This window comes from Argopecten irradians, chromosome 16 (assembly GCF_041381155.1).
Source record: "Argopecten irradians isolate NY chromosome 16, Ai_NY, whole genome shotgun sequence".
NCBI lineage: Eukaryota > Metazoa > Mollusca > Bivalvia > Pectinida > Pectinidae > Argopecten > Argopecten irradians.
Window position 1 is genome coordinate 4667703 of NC_091149.1, and position 24176 is coordinate 4691878.

At 33.6% G+C, this 24176-nt stretch overlaps 3 protein-coding genes across 3 annotated transcripts; 2 read left to right on the top strand and 1 right to left on the bottom strand.

Annotated features, from left to right (window-relative positions):
• Positions 1-102: 102 nt before the first annotated feature.
• Positions 103-5676, top strand: LOC138310364 (prohibitin 1-like). The gene is made up of 6 exons (XM_069251554.1): positions 103-332; positions 1479-1640; positions 2842-2984; positions 3665-3781; positions 4051-4146; positions 4858-5676. The coding sequence occupies exons 1-6, from the start codon at positions 248-250 to the stop codon at positions 5068-5070; spliced, it is 816 nt and encodes a 271-aa protein (XP_069107655.1). The 5' UTR covers positions 103-247; the 3' UTR covers positions 5071-5676.
• Positions 5677-7133: 1457 nt separating this feature from the next.
• On the bottom strand, positions 7134-14922 carry LOC138310732 (superoxide dismutase [Mn]-like). The gene is given in 5 exon segments (XM_069252071.1): positions 7134-8160; positions 11866-12029; positions 12642-12733; positions 14616-14660; positions 14662-14922. Coding segments are annotated over 5 exon segments (786 nt in total). The 5' UTR covers positions 14884-14922; the 3' UTR covers positions 7134-7897.
• A 14-nt stretch (positions 14923-14936) lies between these two features.
• Positions 14937-23646, top strand: LOC138310730 (uncharacterized). Its single transcript, XM_069252070.1, has 5 exons — positions 14937-15301; positions 17518-17613; positions 18246-18371; positions 18957-19049; positions 21503-23646. Exons 1-5 carry the CDS (start codon positions 15082-15084, stop codon positions 21850-21852), a joined length of 885 nt encoding a protein of 294 aa, XP_069108171.1. The 5' UTR covers positions 14937-15081; the 3' UTR covers positions 21853-23646.
• The last annotated feature ends 530 nt before the right edge of the window (positions 23647-24176 follow it).

The following is a 24176-nucleotide window of genomic DNA, read 5'->3' on the forward strand; positions in this document are numbered from 1 at the left end:
AAAAATATTTTTCACATTAAAGTTTCCATATATTGTTATAAATATTCAAAAATTTCATAGATATATCCGGAACGGACGCCGCACCTTCAACCGACTTCAAAATTAGTTTCTGTCTGATTGACCCTGGGAGCCATGCGGACACGGTACCTTACATCATAAAGTCTACGAATAATTTGCCGGCTACTGTCATATCAAATCATATCGCACAGATCATCTCAAGTTGTCATTTTAATTAATTTTTATTAATATGTCAAAGTTATTTAACGCATTAAGCACCCTCGGCCTAGGCCTTGCAGTCGGAGCGAGTGTTGTGAATACTGCACTTTACAATGGTAAGAAAACTTTCTGATGAAATTTGCTGATTGTTTCTAGGAACCTATCTCAACATCTAAAATGACACGTTGTAATGAATGATAAACTAAGTGCAATATCAATTAACAAGTCTGTGGATGTAAATTAACAGTGTAAAACCTTCAGTGTTGTCAACTGGTGTGTTGCGTAACGTTAGTCAATTCGACCCATTTAATATGGACTAAATTGTGTTTCGTTTGTGTTTCGTTTAGTTGAATAAATTTCCCCATCCTATGGCATGTTTTACAACATTTGACGCCTCTGACATCAGCATTATATCCCATATTACATAAACTTGCGAGTATTTTATAATTTGTATGTGAACCAGAGCATGATAATATATCTCCAAGGACGTATATGAAAAGGATAAGTCACACTGGCTTTTGGTCAAGTACGGCGCAGGAGCTTATATGTTTGTACCCTGACCATGACGTTGGGCGACGACTGATTTGCCTGTGATATCTGCAGGCACAGCCTTTGATGTAGCTTGAAGGTGCGCAGGTTTCCGAGCATGCATTCTGTCATTTCATGAGCTATCATATTTTTTTAACGAAAATTTAAGACATTTCTTCTAAATCTTCAGTCCTTAAAGCAAGTACTAAACGTTGTGAAATTTTATTAATTTTACATTGGTGTTTTGTTTGACTCGATAAGACAAGTATTTGTTAACATTGAGAAAAATGTTTTTTATTCCCATTCATAGGCTCCTGCGTGGCATTTTTGCTGGACCGAACATTGATGCGAATTTTTGAAGTAAACATAACTTCCTGCTATTAGTATCCAGGCAGCTGTTTTCATGATTATCTGATGTAAATTGTGTTTTTGCCAGGTTCGACACTTGCGTAATACTTCAGAGACACCATATCTATCGACTTCAGATTTTAAAATAGGTGTCCAAGTCAAATTTTGTCAGACATATCCGTGGGACCAGCAAATTTCGCGATGTCTGAAAATATGGCTGAATTTTATCGTGCTCAACTTATACTTTGGTTCACTAATAAGCACCCCCTTTGTTACAATTTTTTGATTGCCCTGGTTATTACGGTGAATACGATACAGTAGTTGCCTTTATTGAACTTAATTTTTGTCACACCAATGCTTCAGTACTTCATGTTTGGCTGTTTCAGTTGATGGAGGACATAGAGCCGTGATATTTGACAGGTTCAGGGGAGTGCAGGAAAAAGTGGTAGGAGAAGGAACACATTTTATGATTCCATGGGTCCAGAAACCAATCATATTTGACATCCGTGCAAGGCCAAGGAATATAGCTGTGGTCACAGGAAGTAAAGGTAATATTAGTGTAACAATCACAGTCTGTATTTATACACAAAAGTCATGACAATCATGTTTCTTTTCACCTTCAACTATATATTTAAAGATGCTCCACCGCTGACAAATGGTATTTTTTCACTATTAAAAACAAGAGCAGACGATTTAGTATTTTTCATCAGTTACAAAAGTTACTTAATTTACACCATTACCACCATTGATAAATTTGAGCTTCTAATTTTACTTCAAGTTAAAAATATAAAAAAATAATTAATTGCATCCCGAAAAAAATTCTGTGCCAGTATATCCAATATGGAATGAAGTACTGATTCTTGCACCAAAGGCAAAATAAATTATTTTATATCATTTTTTGGGTTAATTAGACATACATATATACAATTAAACACCAATTATTGTTCAAATAATGAATATCATTTATCGGCGGTGGAGCATCTTTAAGGATTACCTTGAATAATTTTTTTATGTTAACACAAAAATCTGAGTGTACACTAATTAAATAAACCGCAAAGCGGTTTATGATGAGATGATGAGAGTACACTCAGATTTTTGTGTGGTATCTCCGTAACATAAAAGACCTATTCAAATTAATTCTTATGATTCAATTTATTCAATCAGAAGCGACTTTAAAAACGCCTACGGCGACGCCAATTTTTCCTTTACAGGCTGATAATTAAGTAAAATTTTTAGCCAATAAAAATGCAGGTAACAAGTTAATTAAATCAAATTATGAATATATAAACAAAAGTCCAATTGCAAGTTTCGCTTTCAATGATTGTTGAGGAAAGTAAAACAAGGTGTACTTGGTGCTTTTCAGGCAACATTATTATTGGGCTGTCATGATCAACATTTGTATATAAACTTATATCAGTAGTTCACTTTGACAAAGTTATCACATCCGACTGAACTGAAACTTGGTCAAATTAAGTTGCTCTTTTACATCAGTCAGAAGCAATGGACAACTATTGAGAAAAATATTGTTTAGAAGTTAGTATTATTCACTTTAAACCCCCAGAAGTTCTGAAATTTGTGTCACTTTTGGCAAATTAAGTTATTATCAAATCAAACTGCAGTTTTAAAGTCAAGGTGCTCTTATAGCATTAGTGACATGTACATGAAAAAATAGGGAGAAAAATTTATTTTAAGTATTGGGAAATTCTTGGTTTAAGTATGTTGTAAACATTTATGATATTTGTTTTGCAGATTTACAGAATGTTAACATTACTCTCAGAATTCTGTTCAGACCTGTGAGTGCTCAGCTCCCAAAAATCTACACAAACATTGGAATGGACTACGATGAAAGGGTCTTACCCTCCATCACGAATGAAGTGCTAAAAGCTGTAGTGGTACGTTTTCAAATTCTGTTAGCAGACTAATCAGAAGATTTTAATCACTGAATGTCAAATTCTACCTCATTTACCCCTGAACATTCTTAATGAACTGTTCCAGCCTTGTATGGAAGAGTCCAAATGTGTCTTTAGGGGTGAATGAGTTAAATGAAAGTCAGTACAACTGAAATATTAAAAAAAAAATCCATTAATAACTCTTATGTGCCAGTGGAGGATTATTACAAATAAATTACCATTAGCAAACCCAGAGAAGTCTGAAGGCTTTTTAAAGGGTTGTCAGGCAATATTCTCCAGACTCTTTCTTACTCTGTATTGCAATATTCAAGTGAGAAATACAGGCCCCTTGGCCTCTTGTTTGATTATTATTTCAATTAGATGTGAAATTTGAATTTAAAGCTGCATTCACCACCAAGCAATATTTTCCAATTTTTCTTTCTTTCGAAAAATATTGAGTGATTTTTAATACCGGAGACAGAGATTTCATGTGACTTTTTATAATTCACCTTTTGTCTGTCAAAATTTTAGTCCATTATTGACGTTTAAGAAATGGGGTCAAAACTTGTGTGACTGTAAAGACATTTTTTTTTTAATTCTTTAGCTATTAAGTAACTGGTAAGGAGTCCTTAAAACCTTCCTATGTCTGGTGAATAATCTGAGTTGTTTGAATATATTTTTAGGCCCAGTTTGATGCCAGTGAAATGATCACACAGAGAGAGGTGGTGTCAACAAAGGTTCGAGAAGAATTGATGGAGAGAGCAAGTCAGTTCGGTGTTCTTCTCGACGATATTTCACTGGTACGGATACACGTTTTAGCCACTAGTTTACTCTGGCCTGTCATTTAATGGCTGTGTTGTTTCAGTATCATTATCTCATTTTGATTTTTTGAAGTATATGTCAGGCTTCTTGTATATGAATAATTGTATAATGTATAATTCTATATTATGTATAATTTAGAAAATCTGATAATTTTCTTTTAAAATCATAATTTTTCAAAGGAACAAATTAACTATTGCCTTTTTTCAGTACCATATTGAAAAAGTAATTATTTGACTTTTGTTTGTAGACTCATCTCACATTTGGCCGGGAGTTTACACTAGCCGTTGAAATGAAACAAGTAGCCCAGCAGGATGCTGAACGATCAAGATACTTAGTAGAAAAGGTAAGTTATTTACAGCAGTTGTGATTGGTATAGGGGTCTGAACTGGGTCAATCATCGGAGGTCCAAGGTCCAAATCCAAGTCACGATATTTTCTCCTTATATAGTAAGTACAAGGGGACTGTGTCGATCCGGACGGCCAAATTATGTGTTCTTAGTGAATATTTATTATTACAGTAATCTGCTGTTTCCCTGATATTTCAGTTAAGAGTTTTCCAGATTATGAATTATGATTATTGAATGATTAATATAAGATGAGAGTATGAAGTGTGATAAATGACAGTATGATGATCAGATGAAGATGATGATAATAATAATGATGTTGATGATGATAATAATAATGATGTTGATGATGATAAAGGTGATGGTGGTGGTGATGATGAAGATAATGTTGATATGATGATATAGATTATGGTTATGATTATGATGATGATGATGATAATGATGATGATATGAGTAAGATGTTTGAGAATGAGAGTGATAGTGATATTGAATGTGAATAAGAATGAAAGTATTAAGTTATTATGTAGTATATTGCACATGAAAATGAAATAAAAAATAAATTATTTAAAAAAAAGATTATTTGGGGTCCACTGTATATGAAATAAGTACATAGGAAAAAAATATGTATTTTAAATTATTAGTTGAAAATGACTCGGAAACAGATGAATAGGGCTCTAGAGGAAATTTTACACCTGTCATTTTTTTTTACAGGCCGAGATGAACAGAGAGGCAGCTGTTATTCAGGCACAGGGAGATTCCGAGGGAGCTGAACTATTAGCCAAGGCCTTCAAGATTTCCGGTGAAGGATTAATTGAATTGCGTAAACTTGAGGCTGCAGAGGAAATAGCCTACCAAATGTCCCAGTCACGAAATGTCACATATTTACCGTCAGGACAACAGACACTGCTTTCACTTCCACAGTAACTGACCATTATAGTTGTGGGTGGATGAAAGATCTATCGGGACCTCTGTTAAGACACTTTGTATCGTTGATGTGATCATGACTACCTTTGAAAGGTATTCATCTGAAAACTTTACATTGGAGGATTTTCGTAGATGAAAACTTTATGAGGATTTTCAAAGACAAAATTTTTCGTGAATAGTCTTTAGAATGTAATATCTCTTTTCCACATGTTTAAAATATCTATTATTTAGTGTGTACAGAGATAGATCTGGAATATAGCAATACTATAAATCAAAATTTTTGTGTGGTATTTGACCAAGTATAGTTCACACAAAGCTGGTTTTGACAGTATGTATAAATCATTATACAAGTGTGTATGAACAAAAAAAATATATAAATTTTACCAAGAAATGGAACAGTGACTCGCCAGTGTTATTATGAATCGATCATGAAACTTGAATTTGCCGAACACCTCACATTTTGACAATTGAGATGTGACTATCATACTTTCAGACCAAAAACTCTTTTCTTCCACCTGATGTTATAATATATAAATCAGAATATTATAGTGAATGAATGAGTGTGATTATTGTGCGATGTTTAACAAATAAAATGTGATAAAAACATTTTTGCGTTATAACATTTTCAAATGATATTCCAACTTATTACATAGTTATCTGCCCTTGTGGGTAGGTGTTGATTTCAACATCATTTGTTTGTGGACGGAATGTCATATATACCAGAGTAAACAGTGTGAGTTTCACTCGCTTGCAGGGGAGACAACTCTGAAATATGCAAAGACAGAAGTTTAAGGATGCTCCACCGCCGACAGAGCATAAACAATATTCATCATTTGAACAATAATTGGTATTTAATCGTGTATATATATGCCTAATTAACAAAAAAACCAACATTAAATAATCTATTTCGCCTTTGGTGCATGCGCAATAATTGCTTCATTCTATATAAGATATAGTGCCACGGAATTTTTTCGGGATCCAATTAATTATTTTTCATATTTTTAACTAGAAGTAAAATTAGAAGCTCAAACTTTTCAATGGTGGTAATGGTGTAAAATAAGTAACTTTTGTAACTGAAGAAAAATACAAAATCGCCTGCTTCTGTTTTTGATATTGAAAAAATACAATTTGTCAGCGGTGGAGCATCTTTAAGGATGTTGAATGTAAAATTAAATGGGAAAGGACTACTTATACCGGTATAAATGGTTTGGGCCCCAAATCAGCAAATTTTCAAAATTGTCATTTTAAAAGAAAATGAATTGTTTGATTTGACATATTATTATTTAGTATATCCCTAATTTGATTGTAAAGCTAGTTCTTTCAGTTGCCACGGTAACCACTCGAAGTATGCATTAATGATGAAAATATTGAAATTTTGACAATTTTGTTCAAGAAATCATAGAGCGCATCCTTGAGCAAACTACATTTCTCCTATTATTAAAAAGATATATTGGAAGTGCATACACATTCTCAGTAATTATTAAGTTTGTTCAAGGATGGCTCTATAGTTTAGTAGGCAAATTAAATTGTCCATTCCAAATTTTCATAACTTATTTTTAATTTGGATGGTTACCATAGCGTGCATCTACAGCTGTAAAATTAGAAAACGATCATTATAGTTGAATAAGAGGTGTACTAAATATTTAAAATACAACAAATGAATAATGCTCCACCGCTGACAAATGGTATTTTTTCACTATCAAAAAGAGGAGAAAACGATTTAGTATTTTTCTTCAGTTACAAAAGTTACTTACTTTACACCATTACCAACATTGAAAAGTATGAGCTTCTAATTTTATTTTAAGTTAAAAATGTGAAAAATTATTAATTGCATCCCGAAAAAATTCCGTGGCACTATATCCTATATGGAATGAAGTACTGATTGCGCATGCACCAAAGGCGAAATAAATTATTTCATATTATTTTTTGTGTTAATTAGACATATATATAAACGATAATACACCAATTATTATTCCAATAATGAATATGATTTATACTATGTCGGCGGTGGAGCATCTTCAATCATTTATACTGACAAAATATGAAGAGATGAATACACAACATAATTTATATACATTTATTATTTTGTACACACAAAACAAACTCAGTCGAACACTAAATTTGTAATACAATTTGGACAATACATCAAACTTAAACAACAATCACTCCTATGTAAAAATCTATAATATGGCAGCTCAGTTGCTGATAATAAAATAAAACTATATCTTTCTCCTGATGGTAGGGGAGAAAGACCTCAACGCTGAAATAGAGACGGACTGTCAACTAGCTGAAGTTGGCGGAGTTGCCAATTTATATGTTTCTGTTTGCGTTGTTGGTCATCCCATTTGTAGATATACACATGATGTATGTTGAGGGTGGCCTATTTTAATGAGAACTTCTATCTTGGTTATTTATTGAGCAGAAAAAAACATTAAGGCCAAAAAAAATCATATGTCTGTTTAGGGTTACCTGACTGACCCTATTTTTTTTACCCCCGACCTTGATTTTTTTCCAGTTTTTTAGGAAATTTTATTTAAAAAGTCGGGACTTCCACCTCAGACTCTGGTTCCAGCCATTATTTTAGAGTAAAAGACACACTTGGAAAAAAAAAATTTCCGACATACTGACCCTATTTTTTTTGCAGATGTAACCCTTAACAGACATAATTTTTTTGGGCCTTAGCAAATAGGGAACAAACATGTCTTTGTTGATCATCAAGACAGACATGCAAATGAAATGTTTGTTTACTTTTATGAGAATTTTAAAGTATTTAAAGTTAATCTGTGACAGTTACAATGTGTCGATCAAAGTCAGAGAAATTGGTTAATTATAGTTCATCATGATATTTGATGTTTTGTTTTTTCCACCATTCATCAAGCTCCTCTACAGCTGTCCAGTCGACAAGTTTCCACCAATCAGAAACGTGCTGAGGCCTGCGGTTCTGGTGTTTGATGTAGTAGGCATGCTCCCAAATATCAATGACTAAGATAGGCAGTTGAAACCCATCCTGTAATGGCGAGTCCTGATTGGCTGTTTTCGAAATGATGAGTTTTCGATTTTGATTGACATCTCTACACAACCACACATAACCTGGAACATTAATATTTCCAGACCTTAGTGTTATATAGGAATAACTCAAACGGCATGTCATGGTGCGTCTTCAGTCATCCGATGTCCATCAACTTTTCAAAAAATCACTACTAGTCAAGAATGGCTGAATGGATTTTGACCAAATTTATGAATTGTTAAAACTTTAAAGTCTACATTCTATACACATACATCATCTAGTGTTCATGCATTAATTTTCTGTCATGGTTCAAACTTATCAAAGCATCAATCTGATTAAAATACAGATCCTTATTATCATCATGTTGATAAGAGGATCTGGCAACATCCCATTAGGGGTCACGTTCTGGTGACCTTTGGAAATGGCCAATCAAATTGGCACTGCCAGAATCTTGACTGGGGACGAAATAGTTTGATAAGGCTTTCAGAATTATTTTCTTGTATAAAGTCATCTCGGCCAAAGAGCACAACAAAGCTAATGCATATATATTCTGGGACGAAATGGAGTTATCAATGTGTAGAAAATGCATTTGATCTGAAGTACATGTGGTAAAAAGGTCATCCGAACGTGACCTCTTATGGCATATTGTCAGATCCTCTATTGAACATAGTGGTTATAAGTGTATTTTAATCAGATTGTCAAAGCATTTTATGGATAGAAAATACTGGAACTTAATTTAATCCCATCCCAATTCTTTATTTCTTTAAGGGAACATTCAGTCTAAGAGAGTGAGTGCTTTGAAAATTGCACATATATTGGGAACAAACTAGTTCTAATGGAAGTTGGATTAGTTGTTATAATTACAATATATAATTGTTTGTCAGAAAAGCCCACTGTGGTGAAATGTGTGTGAAACGTTGATGCTTGGTTGCTGTCCACCATTACACATTGTGGTCGGCCGAACCCTTGCAAATGACAGTGGAGTGAGGCAACTTTTTGTCTAGAACTACTCAAATCACTCTTAAAGTAGTGTGGTTACCTTTATAATATTAGGTACATGCTCTTGTCTGAAAAAGAATTCCATAAACTCCTCGGTGGTGATGTTTTGAATTTCTTTAGCCTATGTGACATCGACTCTGGTATGGGTACAGCATATTTATTGTATCTGCTTAATGGTATTGCTATATGATTTGAAAATTAAAATACTTTTTGTATATATGTTTCATATAAGTTATGTCGAACTATACACTTATGCCTCATTTTGCTTTGTCGTTATGTAACAGAATGAGCCTGACGAAATTGAACTAACAAAGAAAGTTGCAGGATTATATCTGAACAATGGTAAACAATAATTAAATAGTAATGGACTATGTAACATCAGAAAAACAATCATGCACGCTTCTGATTAAGCATTAGAGACCAATTGTGGTTTTAAAAATGAATAGTATTAAGCCTAAAATTATACCGTCTTTGCATATTACAGAGTTAGCTCCCTTGTGGGTAGGTATCAATTGTTATGTCATTATTTTGTCAGAAAAACTATGATGTAACACTCGCAAACACAAAACGTTGCAATCAATACCTACCTGCAAGGGCAGATAACTCTTTAATTATGCAAATGCAGAATATCTGAATCACCCACTCGACATGTGAAGGGCTCCCATAGCTAAATAAACTCCATTCATTTTCCATTCTTTTCACAGTTTTATTCTGAACAGTGGTTTTACAGTGTTTTTTCCAGTTATCACTTTTAGGTCAGATAACTGCCATTGTGTGGCTCTATGCAGTTAAAGTCCAGTTATTTCCCAGTAACCATTTAATATACATTACTTTCACAGTTGTTTAGCAGTTATTTGCTATACATGACCTCACAGAAAACTGGTCAAAAACCGGTTTCGGAATGGCAGGCAGTAATTATCAGTACCAGTATACCAGTTTATGATGTCATAAATAACTGTAAATAAATTGGTCTAGGATGGAAGCATTGATGATAAGAATAACTGGAAAATAACTGTTATAAAACCGTTGATTATACCCAGGTGGTGAGAAGGGGGAGGGGGAGGAGGCTGGGGGAGGGGAAAAGAATGTGAGAAGTAACTGTAAACTATGCAGATGCTCTAATCAGGGCAACTTTGAGGTCCCAGGATTTAGAATAATAGCTAGAGGGCACGGTGAACTTAAGAGATGTTTAACATCATTATATCTAACCATTCAGATTTTAAATCATTCCTTAATATTAGGATATACAAAGCTATATATTGTATATCAATTTATAGCCTCTAACTTTTTCAAATGTTATATATACCTTTCATATACAATATGATAGAGCCACATAATCAACCATGCTTACCATATCATACAAACCCAGAAACAACAGAATCAATTGAAAAGTAAATCCCATCACCAAACATGTTAAACATATAATTCACTTTCAGTTGTTTCAAAATAAGGTGATTGCAGTTTCCACAAAACTTATAGTGCACAATTCATCCATAGAATTTAGAAATTCACTTCAAAATATCACAAAACAATAGATACAATTGTAGAACACTATCATCATTTCCTAAAAACTTAAGCAGTTGTAGGCAATTCCATTTTCTTGTCTCAATCAAAACAGCTTTTCTTGAAGTAAACAATTTTAGAATCTGTTCCCAGAAGAATATATGTTGGAGATGAAAACTGTCCCATACATAATGTACAAGCAGCCACAGCAAACTAACATTCAAAATGAGAGGAAGTTGCTTTTCATTGGACAATATATTAGACTGAGGCTCAAATTTGCCCCCCCCCCTATCCATCCCCTCCCATTCCCCCACTTTCACATTCTTCCTGTGGGCTTGACCTATGTCCTACTGAGGCTATGTACACAAGTACTGTTGATGGTAGCATTTGATAACTGGTTACAGAGCAGAGATATCAGAAACGGTTATTTCCAAGAACTGCTTCAGAATAAAACTGTAAAATAACTGGTATTTTGATACAGTGAAATTCCAGTTATCTAAAAACTGCATTTTGAATGGAAATTTTTCAGCAGTTAAAACAAGGTTTTCAGAAAACTGTCTTTTAACTGTACACAAAAAACTGGTATGAAGAAATGTGAGGAGAGAAAACCTTGAAATGAATAGTAAATGAATGGAAACTGTGTTTTTAACTGGGATTTCACCGGAATATTACTGGTAAATTCACAATTATTTTTGCTAAGGGCTGTTTATCATTTTGAATGTGACTAAATCAAGAGTAAAATCAATATCTTACAAAACTTTTCAAGATTTGTCAATTGATATGAATTATCTGCAAATATAGTTCTTTTACATATGCAAGAAACAAAATTGATTTTAATTTGTGAAGAAAACTATGCTATTAATCTGTTTTATCATCTTCTGGGGAAAATAAATCAGTCTGATTCACAGGGACAAACAGTATGTATATATATTATAGTATTCTTTGTATTCTTCCTCATTGATTGTTTATATCTTGTCTCTTAGCAAATGACGTCATGAACTATGACGTCATAATTACATCTTCAATAAACAGTCTGAAGAGCTCCCTTGAATGGGGCGAAAGCGCTCACTAGTCAGTCGTTATTGTTTTTATTTCTTATAGATTTCGTCCGTAAGGATTTTTCTTTAATTTTATCATATTATAGTATGTATATATATATATATATACTGTTGGTTAAAATTGTTCGTGCCAGGTCCCTGTGATATGATTATATTAAAAACAAAGCACACTTATATGTACATTTTGCTAAAACAAATTCATTTTAACAAATACAATCGGTTACCAACCTGATCCAAATAAAGAAAGTGCTTCCTTTGTGAACAGATCTTTAAAATTAGAGAAATTTCCAAAGTCTTCATCAATATCAATTCCAATTTGGCCAGTTGGCTCCCTTTCATCCGAATTAGGGTTTGGTGACATCACCGACCAGTATAAATTATGGTTCACATATCTGCAAAAATCATGTACACATCGGTATAAAGAAATCAATTCTCAGAATATGATTTCAGTACAAACATTGTGATGTCAATTAATTTTGTTTACATTGATTATTAACATTACATTTTAAGCAACATGCAATTTCAATATAAAATTTCCTATAAATTATAAATGTAGTTGTCTTATTTTTATCATATAATATAGTGAAAACTGTCAAAAATGGGTAGATTTATGTATTGATCATTTATCAAAATAATTAATATGATAACTTACGTATACAGGGCCTAGATTTATGGATATTTCTTAACTTTAAGGAATTCCTTTACTTTAAACTCTCCATAGTTAAGCATTACAGAAGTTAAGGAAAAAATTGAAGTTAAGGAGCCCTCTATAAAATCTGTAATGCTTATTCCTATGGATAATTTGAAGTTAAGGGATTGCTTAAATTTAAGGAATGATCATGAAACTGAACCCAAAGTAGGTAAATTACTCGGGAATGCATTGTACAAGATATAGTAATTAAATATTAGGTAAATTAAATGTTCCAATTAATATTTTATGCACAAAATCTGCACTTTCATTCATAATTCTATCAAAATAACATATGTTGTAAAACTCTTGTTACCCTCCACCATTGTTTTGTATAGCAACTCTATATTTGTCTGGTACATCTTCAAGTCTGTGTAGAAGTTCGAATATCATTGCAGATTCCGTGACCTGAAAGAGACATTAATGTCTGCATATAATAAAGGATTTGATTTACATGACTGTACCAATAATATTTTGATAAATGATTTCTTTATGCAAATATTTATATGTATATTATCCAATATAATATGCATGTAAGATTCTTCTGACATGTACGCTATTCCAATAAAAATGCATCTCAACTACAACAAGAGGACCAGAGGGCCTATATCACACACCTGTTTTTTTAGTAATTATGGCAAAGACTATATATATGAAAATAGTAACCTTTTTTTTTTTTTAGTAATTATCGCAAAGACTATTTATATGAAAATAGTAGCCTAAATGACCTTTTTGGCCTCATCATTTGTACAATTTTGAATCCCCACCCTATAAGGATGCTACCAGCCTGCCATTGCATTATGGGTGCTATCAAATGTTTAGTGTCAGAAAAGAAGTCATTTATATGGAAATATCATTTCATTTGTACAATTTTCAGTCAGTAACCCATAAGGATGCAACCAGTCAAATTTTGTTGAATTCCGACCAGGATTTATGGAGAAGAAGTCGAATATTGACGGACGGACGGCCGGACGACAGACACAATAAGGTGAGAGTATATGTATTTTATAACATATACACTATACAGTAAAACACCCTACTACCTTAAATAATCATAGTCATGAATTGGCTATTAACATGATTTTCTGCATATTGTGTAGCTACTCCAACAATGTTAGAGGTATAGCCTGAAGACACTTTTGATCATTCAGAAGTTTCTCAATATTATTGGATTAATTGTGCAGCCACCAGAGATCTGGCGTGCAACTCTTGGATTAATGGATTGACTGCCTGAGCTGGAGGGAAATCCCCTCTGGTGTGAAGGTAAAAATTAAGCGACCTTACAATATCAAGTCAAAGAATGTATGCTGCTTACTTACTTACATATATGTATCAGCATACATGCACATGTACTATTCCATCTGGCAATTAATGAAATCAGGATGGAATTAAGCTTCATACACGTGTAGGAATAATACATATACCGTATTCACTGTAAATAGAACCCAGGGTGATTATTAGGGATCCATAATCGATGTAAGTTGTGGACGAAAAAAGTCAGCCATTTTTAAATCTTTCAGTACTACTAATGATATGATATGTTCCAGTAAATATGCATTATAGTGTTCCATTTAGCCTTTGAGACACATTATTATGTCGTGATTCTCAGGTAAAAGACTCGCAATGCTATCTGGGATATAGGATACAATGCTGATGTAAAAGGCATTACATCTTGTAAAACATTGCTAAATCCAAGGGATGAGGGCATTTATACTGCTTCAACTCTTCTACAGAAAAGGGGAGGGGCACTAATTACAGCGAAAGCGGTACATGCAATTATATAATAATGGACTTTGTTGAAACAAACAAACAAGAGGCCCAAATGCCATAGCTGTCATCTGACTACCTTGGCAACAGTCATAAAGGAAATTAATATGGTGTGATGGAAGCCATCTTCGATTCAGGACCAACCATAAACATTTTGTCAACACCATGTCAGGATATCGTTTCAGCCAAATCCCACTAGACGAACTTAAGAAGAAGTTCAAAATGTGTTTTTCAAGATGGCGGATGTGGCGGCCATCTTGGATTTCGAATTAACCTGAAAAAAAAACAAGACTTTGTCGGGACTATGTCAGGATCATTTGAGGCAAGTTTCAAACAAATGGCACTGGTAGAACTTGAGAAGAAGTTTAAAATATAATGGTTTCGAACGGCGGACGGTGCCTAATGTACAGTACATGTACATTATATGGGTCATCCTGACCCTTCGTGTCTCTCGTGGCAATTTAAATATCTTTCCGATCTACATCTAGCTTTGTGTATTGAGATCTTTGGAGATTTTTTTTACCTTCGCTTCTGATTCCCATTCCTGTATGGCTGCGTTCATTTTTTTTGGTGTAAGCGGCATGGTGACCGGTATGATGTACACGTACCGTAGCTTCGTCTATAAATGGTTCCAAATCCTTATAATCGTAAGGAAGTGGTGGCAGTGTGTAGCTATTTGTACGTTCGGTTATGAACTCGTATGGCATTCGCTTAGCGACGACAACGACAGTAAAACAGCAAAATGAAAGTAGCCATGAGCGGAAAATCATTACTGCATGCACGTCTACCATTTTGTCCAGTCACGTGATCTTCATGGTAGTCCTCTGGAGTTTTTATAGCTTGAAATAGGCGAGGTGTTCCGAGAAATCCGGGAAACCCCCGCTGACGTCATTTTAGAAACCCCAAACAACAACAGGGAAGTCACGAGGTCCGTTGCTGCATTTCTTTATACTGTAAAGGCATTGAAGAAAGTAGACGTGTTTTCAGCGATGGCAGCAGCAACAATGAAACTTATTGCCTTAGTTTTGATGATTGGACTATGTCATGGTCATTTTCATTTCAAATCACTGTTGCGCAACGTAGTTGCACCAGAAATCAAAGAGAAATTGGCCGACGATCTGAAACATCTCAGCGCCCAGCTTCCTAAAAGTGTCTCCGGTTTGCATATTTCTGACAAGGACCTAGATAAATTGAAGCCTGCTCTCAATGGTAATTATAATTGTTAAAATGTCATGTTATCTCTCTCTCCTTACAATACATACATGTATATATTTTGATATACTTATATGTGTAATTTATATGATTTATTTACATGTACAAATGTACATTTTTTAAGGAGTTACTAAGTAAGAAGGATTTGTCACTGTTTCTTTACACTGCTAAACACCACGCGAGACGCCTATGAACCGGGAATAAAAAACTTTTTTTTTCAATAAATAGTTGTCTTATCGAGTCAAATAAAACACCAATTAGTGTAAGGCTAAGTTTCTCGACATCTAATCCTTGCTTTAGGAACGGAAGATTTAGATTTTCTTCAAGAAAAGTACAATTATATGCATTCAATGACTGCCAAATTCAGAAAGTAAAGACGGTAACCCTCGATCACATCTGCAATCTAATATCAAAGGTTGTGTCAGCGAATATCAAAGGAAAATCAAACATGGCCAGTGAACAAACAAAAATGCCCACAACATATTCTTCCAAAACTATGAGTTACTGATCTTTGTTATCTACAGCCTTCATTCATTTCCTATAGACTCATTGTATGGTAGATAATACTCGTAAAGTCCCAATGTCCATATCCATCTTATTTTTTTTTGATTTAGAAGAATGTTGAAAAAAATCCTGTTGGAAATCTGTATACAGAAATAGGACTAAATGGAAGTCAAGATGAGCAATAATATTTCGGAAGCTTTTGATAAAATCAAATAAATATTGAACATGGCTAGGTGGTTCCCATTTAGTCAAACAAGCCGAAGTTAGCCAACATTATAACGTCTTTACCAAGAACATCATGTGACTATCGTAACTATATATATATACATGTACATGTACGTAAAGTCTGTCCAAACTCTTCCAAGCCAGGCATGAGTTTTCCGACTTGCATTCGGAAATAATCATAACTTCTATGGAGAACAGTTTAAAATGAAGTCATGTTTACAAGTATCGACTTTCAACAACTGTTCTACCAAAGTTAATAAGAAATCATTATAAATATTGTTTGGTATAACTTAATTTCAACTACATCTATACATAATATCAGGTTCGATTCTAACTTGACTTTTTGTTGATAGTTACATATAGTGTGGCTTAAGTTTTAGGTTTAATATTTTACTATTTTGTCATTTTAGTTTCTTTAGTGTCTTAATCATAAAAAGAGTAACGGAACCAGGAAGTGAAATCTTAATCGTTTAAAGATTGAAAATAAAACAATCAGCCCAGGAAGTTAAATCTTGTTATAATCTTTAAATATTAAAAACAAAATATCAGTGCAGGAAGTAAACCTTTGTTGAATTTGTTTAATGATTAAATAATAGCAGGTAAAAAATATTAGCCCAGGAAGTTAAATCTTGTTATAATCTTTAAATATTAAAAATCAAATATATCTAAGTGCAGGAAGTAAACCTTTGTTGAATTTGTTTAATGATTAAAAAATAGCAGGTAAAAAACATTAGCCCAGGAAGTTAAATCTTGTTATAATCGTTAAAAGATTTTGCTTGGCAAATGACTCATGGCTAAAAATAAAATACCAGTCCAGGAAGTAAACCCTTGTTATAATTATTTGAAGATTAAAAAGAGTTAACTTATTAAACCAGGAAGTGAATTTAATCCATGCTTTACTTTCCTAATCCAATAGGCTGTTAGCAAACTTCACTTTTATGTACATGTCTCGGCTGTGAAATAAGGGTGGGGCACATACATGTGTAAAGTGTTGCCTATATTTAATTCTCTCCAGTAGATGTCATGCCTGGTCGCATGCTATATTATTAATTTCCAAGCATTTCCCAGGCAAACTTAGGATTGGAATTACAATTATGTAATTATGTAACAAATTAAATCACTGCTGAATTGGTTCAGTCAAAAGTGAATTAGAACCATAAGAGCTACTTTGTTAAATTTGTAAGTTGTAAAAAATACACAAAAATATGTTGGTGACAGTATATGATGTGATGTACATCTCATATTTGCAATGTACATTATCTCATATTTGTAATGTACATTATCTCATATTTGCAATGTACATTATCTCATATTTGCAATGTACAATATCTCTTACTTTATTATACATTTCTTATTTGTAAATATTCATTTCTTGTGTGTAATATGCATCTCTTATTTGTATTGTACATTATCTCTGATTTGTTAAGTTCATCTCCTATTGTAGTTTACGTCTCTTATGTGTAATGTACATTTCTTATTTGTAGAAATTAAGGATCAGCTAAACAATGTTCCAGGAGATCTCCAACATCTCGACTCCAATATCAAAGATGGTGTATCTGACCTTAAGCCTCTCTTGAAAGGTAAAGAATTGCAGATTATATCTTCTTCTTCTTCTTTAGTTAATCGCCATCCGTCAATAATGACAATTATAGGCGAGGCGATTCGTCACAGTGGCGTGGGGGAGGGGGTTATATACAGTGCATGTATTTATCAAGTGAATTTGAACACACATTGCTACAATAGAAAATATGTTGGTCAGGTGATATGATGGTTAAGGCACTCATCTTTCACCCAGCCCGCAAGGGCTCGATCCCCGGCACAGATATGAAAAGGTCAGGGGTCACCTGTCTGCTCACAAGAGTTTTCTGCAGGCAGATTTGTTTTCTCCCACTTAAAGATCCTCACACGGTTACTTTCATTCATTTGGTTATTTTGCTGGATTTCTTTTTGCAAATCGATTGATGGCTTACTAATGTCATTTTCTCTGAGAAGTATGACGTTACGCTCACAAACACATAACGTCATAATCAATATCAACACTGCAAGTCAAGGGCAGATAACTGTAATATGCAAATGTGGAATTGGGTTGATTACAATATATTTTGATTTTAACAAGTGTTAATATATACATGTATATATATGTTATGAGATAAAAATGAAGAAAATAGAAATGAAGAAGAAAAATAAGGAACTGGAACATATTCTATTTTAGCACTTGAAAAGGAAGTATTGGAAGGCATGAGGTTGAAGACATCAAAGAACAACTGTGCTTGTCTTAAGTATCTCTGTACGTGCTGTGCTCATGTGGCGGTGAAAGAGATTGATCTGGATGATACGAGTAAGTAAATTAAAAAATTTGATGTCCATATGCAGGTTCGAATCCCATGTGGGGCTGTTGCCAGGTATACTGACCGCTGGTTGGTGGTTTTTCTCCAGGTACTCCAGCTTTCTTTCACCAACAAATCTGGCATGTACATACTCATTATAGGTATTTGAAAAAAATGAACATATGATTTTCTGAAGAAATTTATCATATTTTTTAATAATAAGTGACTAAATGTAGGAGACAGGTAGTGTGTGTAAGAACATGATATTTTTGTCTTGAAATTATGTTTGATAATGAAAAGTCTGTTCAACAACTTGTGCACATGTTGGACATCCAGTATATTTCTTCAAAAGTATCGGTATCATTAAAATACCATATCGTTTCGTCCATAACGGTATCCAACCCTAGATCTAAATGATATTCATAGATTTTGGTCAAAGAAGTTGCATTCATTAATGTACATTTTATTCCAACTTAATATTATGAAATTTTTACACAGTATTCCTGACCAATTGTTTGAAAATATTTCATTATTAATAGTGATCAATATATAGAGGATTCTGTGTTTGTTTTATTGTGTATTTGTTTTCCTTTTAGTTTGTGTAGGGGTTGCTTATCTTCCAAAAGACATTGGCGTTCAATTCACGCTGTCTGTCAACGGACGTACATTCATCAACCAAAGCATATCAGGTAAAAGAAGGGGATGGTTCTCTGTTTACTCATACACCACTGTAGACACAATTGAACTCTTCCAATTCAGGGGATGGAACAGTTCATTATCATCATGGTGAATCATTATGCTGAAGTAGGTTAAAGACATTCTATACTTTTCTAAAACAGAAACTAAAAGTTTATCAATAACACATCAGAACATATGAGTCTGGAATCAAAATTAAAGGGCATTAACTCTTGCAAAGCTTGTACTATGTAAGATGGAATATAAAATTGGTTATGTTGTGGCAAAGACATATTATCACAAAAAAATCAAGGGGACATAACTCTTGTCTTATACATCTTGAATCATATATTGTATTATCAAAGTTAAGGGGACATAACTCCTGTACACCTTGTATCATGTATGTTGGGTAAATCTGACCAAGAACAAAATTAAAGGGTAATAACTCTGGTCTTGTACACCTAGAATCATAGATTATATTATAAAGTTAAGGGGACATAACTCTTGTACATCATATATCATGTATGTTGGGGAAATCCAATCAAAATTAAAGAAAAAAAAATTCTTGTCTTTAACACCTAGAATCATAGATTATATTATCAAAGATAAGGGGACATAATTCCTGTACACCTTGTATCATGTATAAACTCTGATCAAATTAAAGTTAAGGGGCTTAACTCCCGTACACCTTGTAACCTGTATATTGGGTAACTGTGGTCAAAGTTAAGGGGACATAACTCCTGTACACCTTTGTATCATGTATATTGGGTAACTCTGATCAAAGTTAAGGGGACATAACTCCTGTACACCTTGTATCATGTATATTGGGTAACTGTGATAAAAGTTAAGGGGACATAATTCCTGTACACCTTGTATCATGTATATTGGGTAACTCTGATCAAAGTTAAGGGGCTTAACTCCGAACACCTTGTATCATGTATATTGGGTAACTGTGGTCAAAGTTCAGGGGACATAACTCCTGTACACTGTATCATGTATATTGGGTAACTGTGATAAAAGTTAGGGGACATAACTCCTGTACACCTTGTATCATGTATATTGGGTAATTGTGATCAAAGTTCACGGGTACCTTGTATCATGTATATTGGGTAACTGTGATAAAAGTTAAGGGGACATAATTCCTGTACACCTTGTATCATGTATATTGGGTAACTGTGATAAAAGTTAAGGGGACATAATTCCTGTACACCTTGTATCATGTATATTGGGTAACTCTGATCAAAGTTAAGGGGCTTAACTCCGAACACCTTGTATCATGTATATTGGGTAACTGTGGTCAAAGTTCAGGGGACATAACTCCTGTACACATTGTATCATGTATATTGGGTAACTGTGATAAAAGTTAAGGGGACATAATTCCTGTACACCTTGTATCATGTATATTGGGTAACTCTGATCAAAGTTAAGGGGCTTAACTCCCGTACACCTTGTATCATGTATATTGGGTAACTGTGGTCAAAGTTCAGGGGACATAACTCCTGTACACCTTGTATCATGTATATTGGGTAACTGTGATCAAAGTTCAGGGGACATAAATCCTGTACACCTTGTATCATGTATATTTGGTTAGTCTGATCAAAGTTCAGGTTCAGGGGACATAACTCTTGTATTATGTCATGTAATGTTGATAAATCTTATCAAAATCAAAGGGGCATAAATCTTGTCTTGTATACCTAGAATCATGAATTGTATAATTATGAAAATTAAGGGTGTATTAGTCATGTTTTATATATATATATGTAAGTTGAGATAAATCTTATGAAAATTTAAGGGACATAACTCTTGTAAACTATATTGTAGTATCATGTACCAGGTAAGCGTTAAGGGAGATAACTCTTGTAAACTATATTATAGTATCATGTAGCGGATATGAGTGAAGGGACGTAACTCTTGTCCACCTAACTGCATTGTAGTATCACATACATGTAGATTGTGTATGCATTCAAATGTAAGGAACACATCTCAGCAAGAGTGTTGCATATATCAACCCTGATATCATATGGATACTGCAGCGTTTTAACTAGTGACATGCAGGTTTTATCTAATTCACACACATATACTCATCCATCTCGATATTCTAGGGGTTTCTATCACTATCATGATATCCACCCCTTTGTATATATGTCATTGTCATACTGAAGACATCTCCGGAGAAAAAACTGACCAATCACAGACTTTTACAGCCTACTGTACAGATATTTCGTTTGACCATTTACTGAGAGCGATACCCAACTTCAAAGACATATTGTGTATAATTATTCAGTTCTTTTGATGTACATCAAAGGACCAAACTATATGTCTCATCTGTTGTCGTAAACAGAGCCTTCAGTTTTGCTATGACATAAACCAGGGGTGGATATAACGGCAGTGATAGTAACACATGGAATATCGGGGATGATTAATTCCTATTATATTTTATACTGATGAAGTCTTATATTTTTTTCAGTAACCAACCCACCACCTATCTGTATCGCTATACCAGGCCTTAAGAAAGATGCCAGTGTCTGTATCAGATTCACAGAGCTTCGTTGTAACAGAGCCGAACGAAAATGCTCTGGATGCATTTCACTCGAAGCAAGTCTGCTTCACATCTTCAAGGAAGACGTGAAGATCGGCTGCTTCAATATCCCACTCGCAGACTCTGCAAGTGTTGATCACAAGCTGGAGATAGCTGCCAGTAAGAATGGAACACAGATCAACAAGGAAGATCAGCAGAAAATGTTGTCACGACTGGGGCTCATGGGAAAAACTTACAAAAATGGCCGCCTGATCAACAATAGTTTACTCAACAATTGAGTATTCTACTATGTACTTAAATCATACTTATGTTTATAAGGGCAGCCTTCTGCTGTTTGACACAATTTTCAATTCAGAAAAAGCATCCCCATAAAAACAAACAAGCAACAAAAACAAACAAAGGTTGATTTCATTTATATATGTAGTACAAAGTTTACCCACATTATCTATAGCTATCTGAAGTCACCAAACCATGTTCTAATAAAAAGCATAGGGACTTGGCAATAGTCAACATGTACATATGTATTAACGTGTTATTGAACATATATATCTGGTTGGAATTTCTTCCAAATCCCTGAGATAAAAAGCAAACAAAAGGTTGTAGCTAATCTGTATATGTACCATACAACAATCAAAGAGTTCACAATCTCTTTGTTTATAAACATTTTAAGGGCAATTATAAATTTAAGGCGGGCAAGTAGTTTACTTGTCAATGACTTGTCACAGAGGACAAAATGACGTAGCACCAACTTGTAAATCGGTTTAATAAAACTTTTGTTACAGCAACGTTTCATATCTGAAGCGGGCCTCAAACTTAACTTGACATGCACGATATCCATACAAAAACATTTGATCACTTGGCTTCTAAACAGTTTTCTCTGACCGTATGTCCCCACATTCACTTTTGAATATAACCAATGTTGGTATTGATATTCTAAATGTTTGTCTTTCTTTTTGCTAACATGACTTTTATAGTGTGGTGTATATTGACTATTTGTAAACATTTTGTGATATATATTTTCACAAACATGTTATCTATCGTTGTTTGAATATTTTGTGGTTGTAATTATGTATGAATGAAGATATTTTATTTTTTGAAACCACACACTTTCAGTGGCATTGTAACAAACATTGTTACACATAGCATTTTAATCTAAATTACATTTCATTCTTCTGTTCCCTATATTTACTGAGAAGACAAAAAAACAACCTTCAATGCCTTGATGAATTCATATAGTTTAGAAGCTAAATATGATTGAAAATTCACATTTCTATTATCAACTTTTTTCTCGAATCTGAAGAATAAAAACAAAACATTTTTAAGACCAGAGAAAATCTCTTACTCATCTATTGTACACTACCATCAGTTTGATCTTGCATTGAATCACTGTTGATGATATTTTCAATGTATTGTACACGTATATGTTAAAATCTATTTTGAAGCATTTGTATTTGAGACTTTGTAGATTTTTTTCATGCATAATATCCCAATATTATTCATAATTTGCTTTTCATAGTTTTGTATACTTTTTCACTTGTACAATAATTAGCAGTATATTGACAAAGTGCACATTTGTGATTGATTTCCACCTAGATCTGAATCTTAGCTCAGCTGTACATATCACATACCATTTCAATAGAATCATGAACTTAAAGTAGAGCCAACAACCTGTGTCATAAGGCTAACTATTGAAAAGAAATATATATTCAATGACAACTTTTTTTTCTAATTTTTCAATGTTATAAGATAGAAACGTGGAACAGATGCTCCAAATAGGTGGGGAATGCTTTCAAGTTTAGAAAGTAAATGAAATATAGTTCAAAAATAACTTTTTCTTTTAATAAGCATTTCAGAAATTAAATAAGATTGTTATATACAGTGTACATAATGTAAACATTGTTTGAATTGTAAACATTACAGGAAGAACAGTCTCTGAACTTTTAATGAGGCATTTAATTTTACAAGCAAAAACTATAATTTGTTTACAAAAAGATAGCACATGGGGATTACGTTTGTGATAAAATGTTCTTACTTAAATATTTATTTTTGTAAATAAATTCTTTGAAAATTAATTTGAGTAGTTATCTGTTATTATTTATGACCCAATTTGATCACGGATGAATGCAAACGCTAATTTAAAACATCGTTAACCATGCTCCGTTTATTATTCGGCGGCATGCTTCAGTGATATAGCACTATAAAAAGGGCAACAGTTCCACTATACAAGAAGACACAACACGAATATACGAATATACCATACCGCAGTCTCCCAAAACACGCACCTCGCACACCTACACTCAACACATCGTATACATGGAAGGCCGTACTTACATGACCCTGGCTGTTAATAGGACGTTAATTAATAAAACAAACAAATTATTGAACTTACATTTGTTCAGTGTTGTAACATTATTCAAGGTCATCAATATTAATTTTTGTTATTGTTTTTAAGAAAAGTTTTTGTTTCGGAAGCGAACTGGGTCTTTGTATGGCATGCCTACTAGTGGGACATTAAATTTATCAAACCGAATAGTTTGTGTTTATATGACCCTGGATGCTAAAATTTGTCACTATTTCTCAGCAATCATCATATTCATGGATC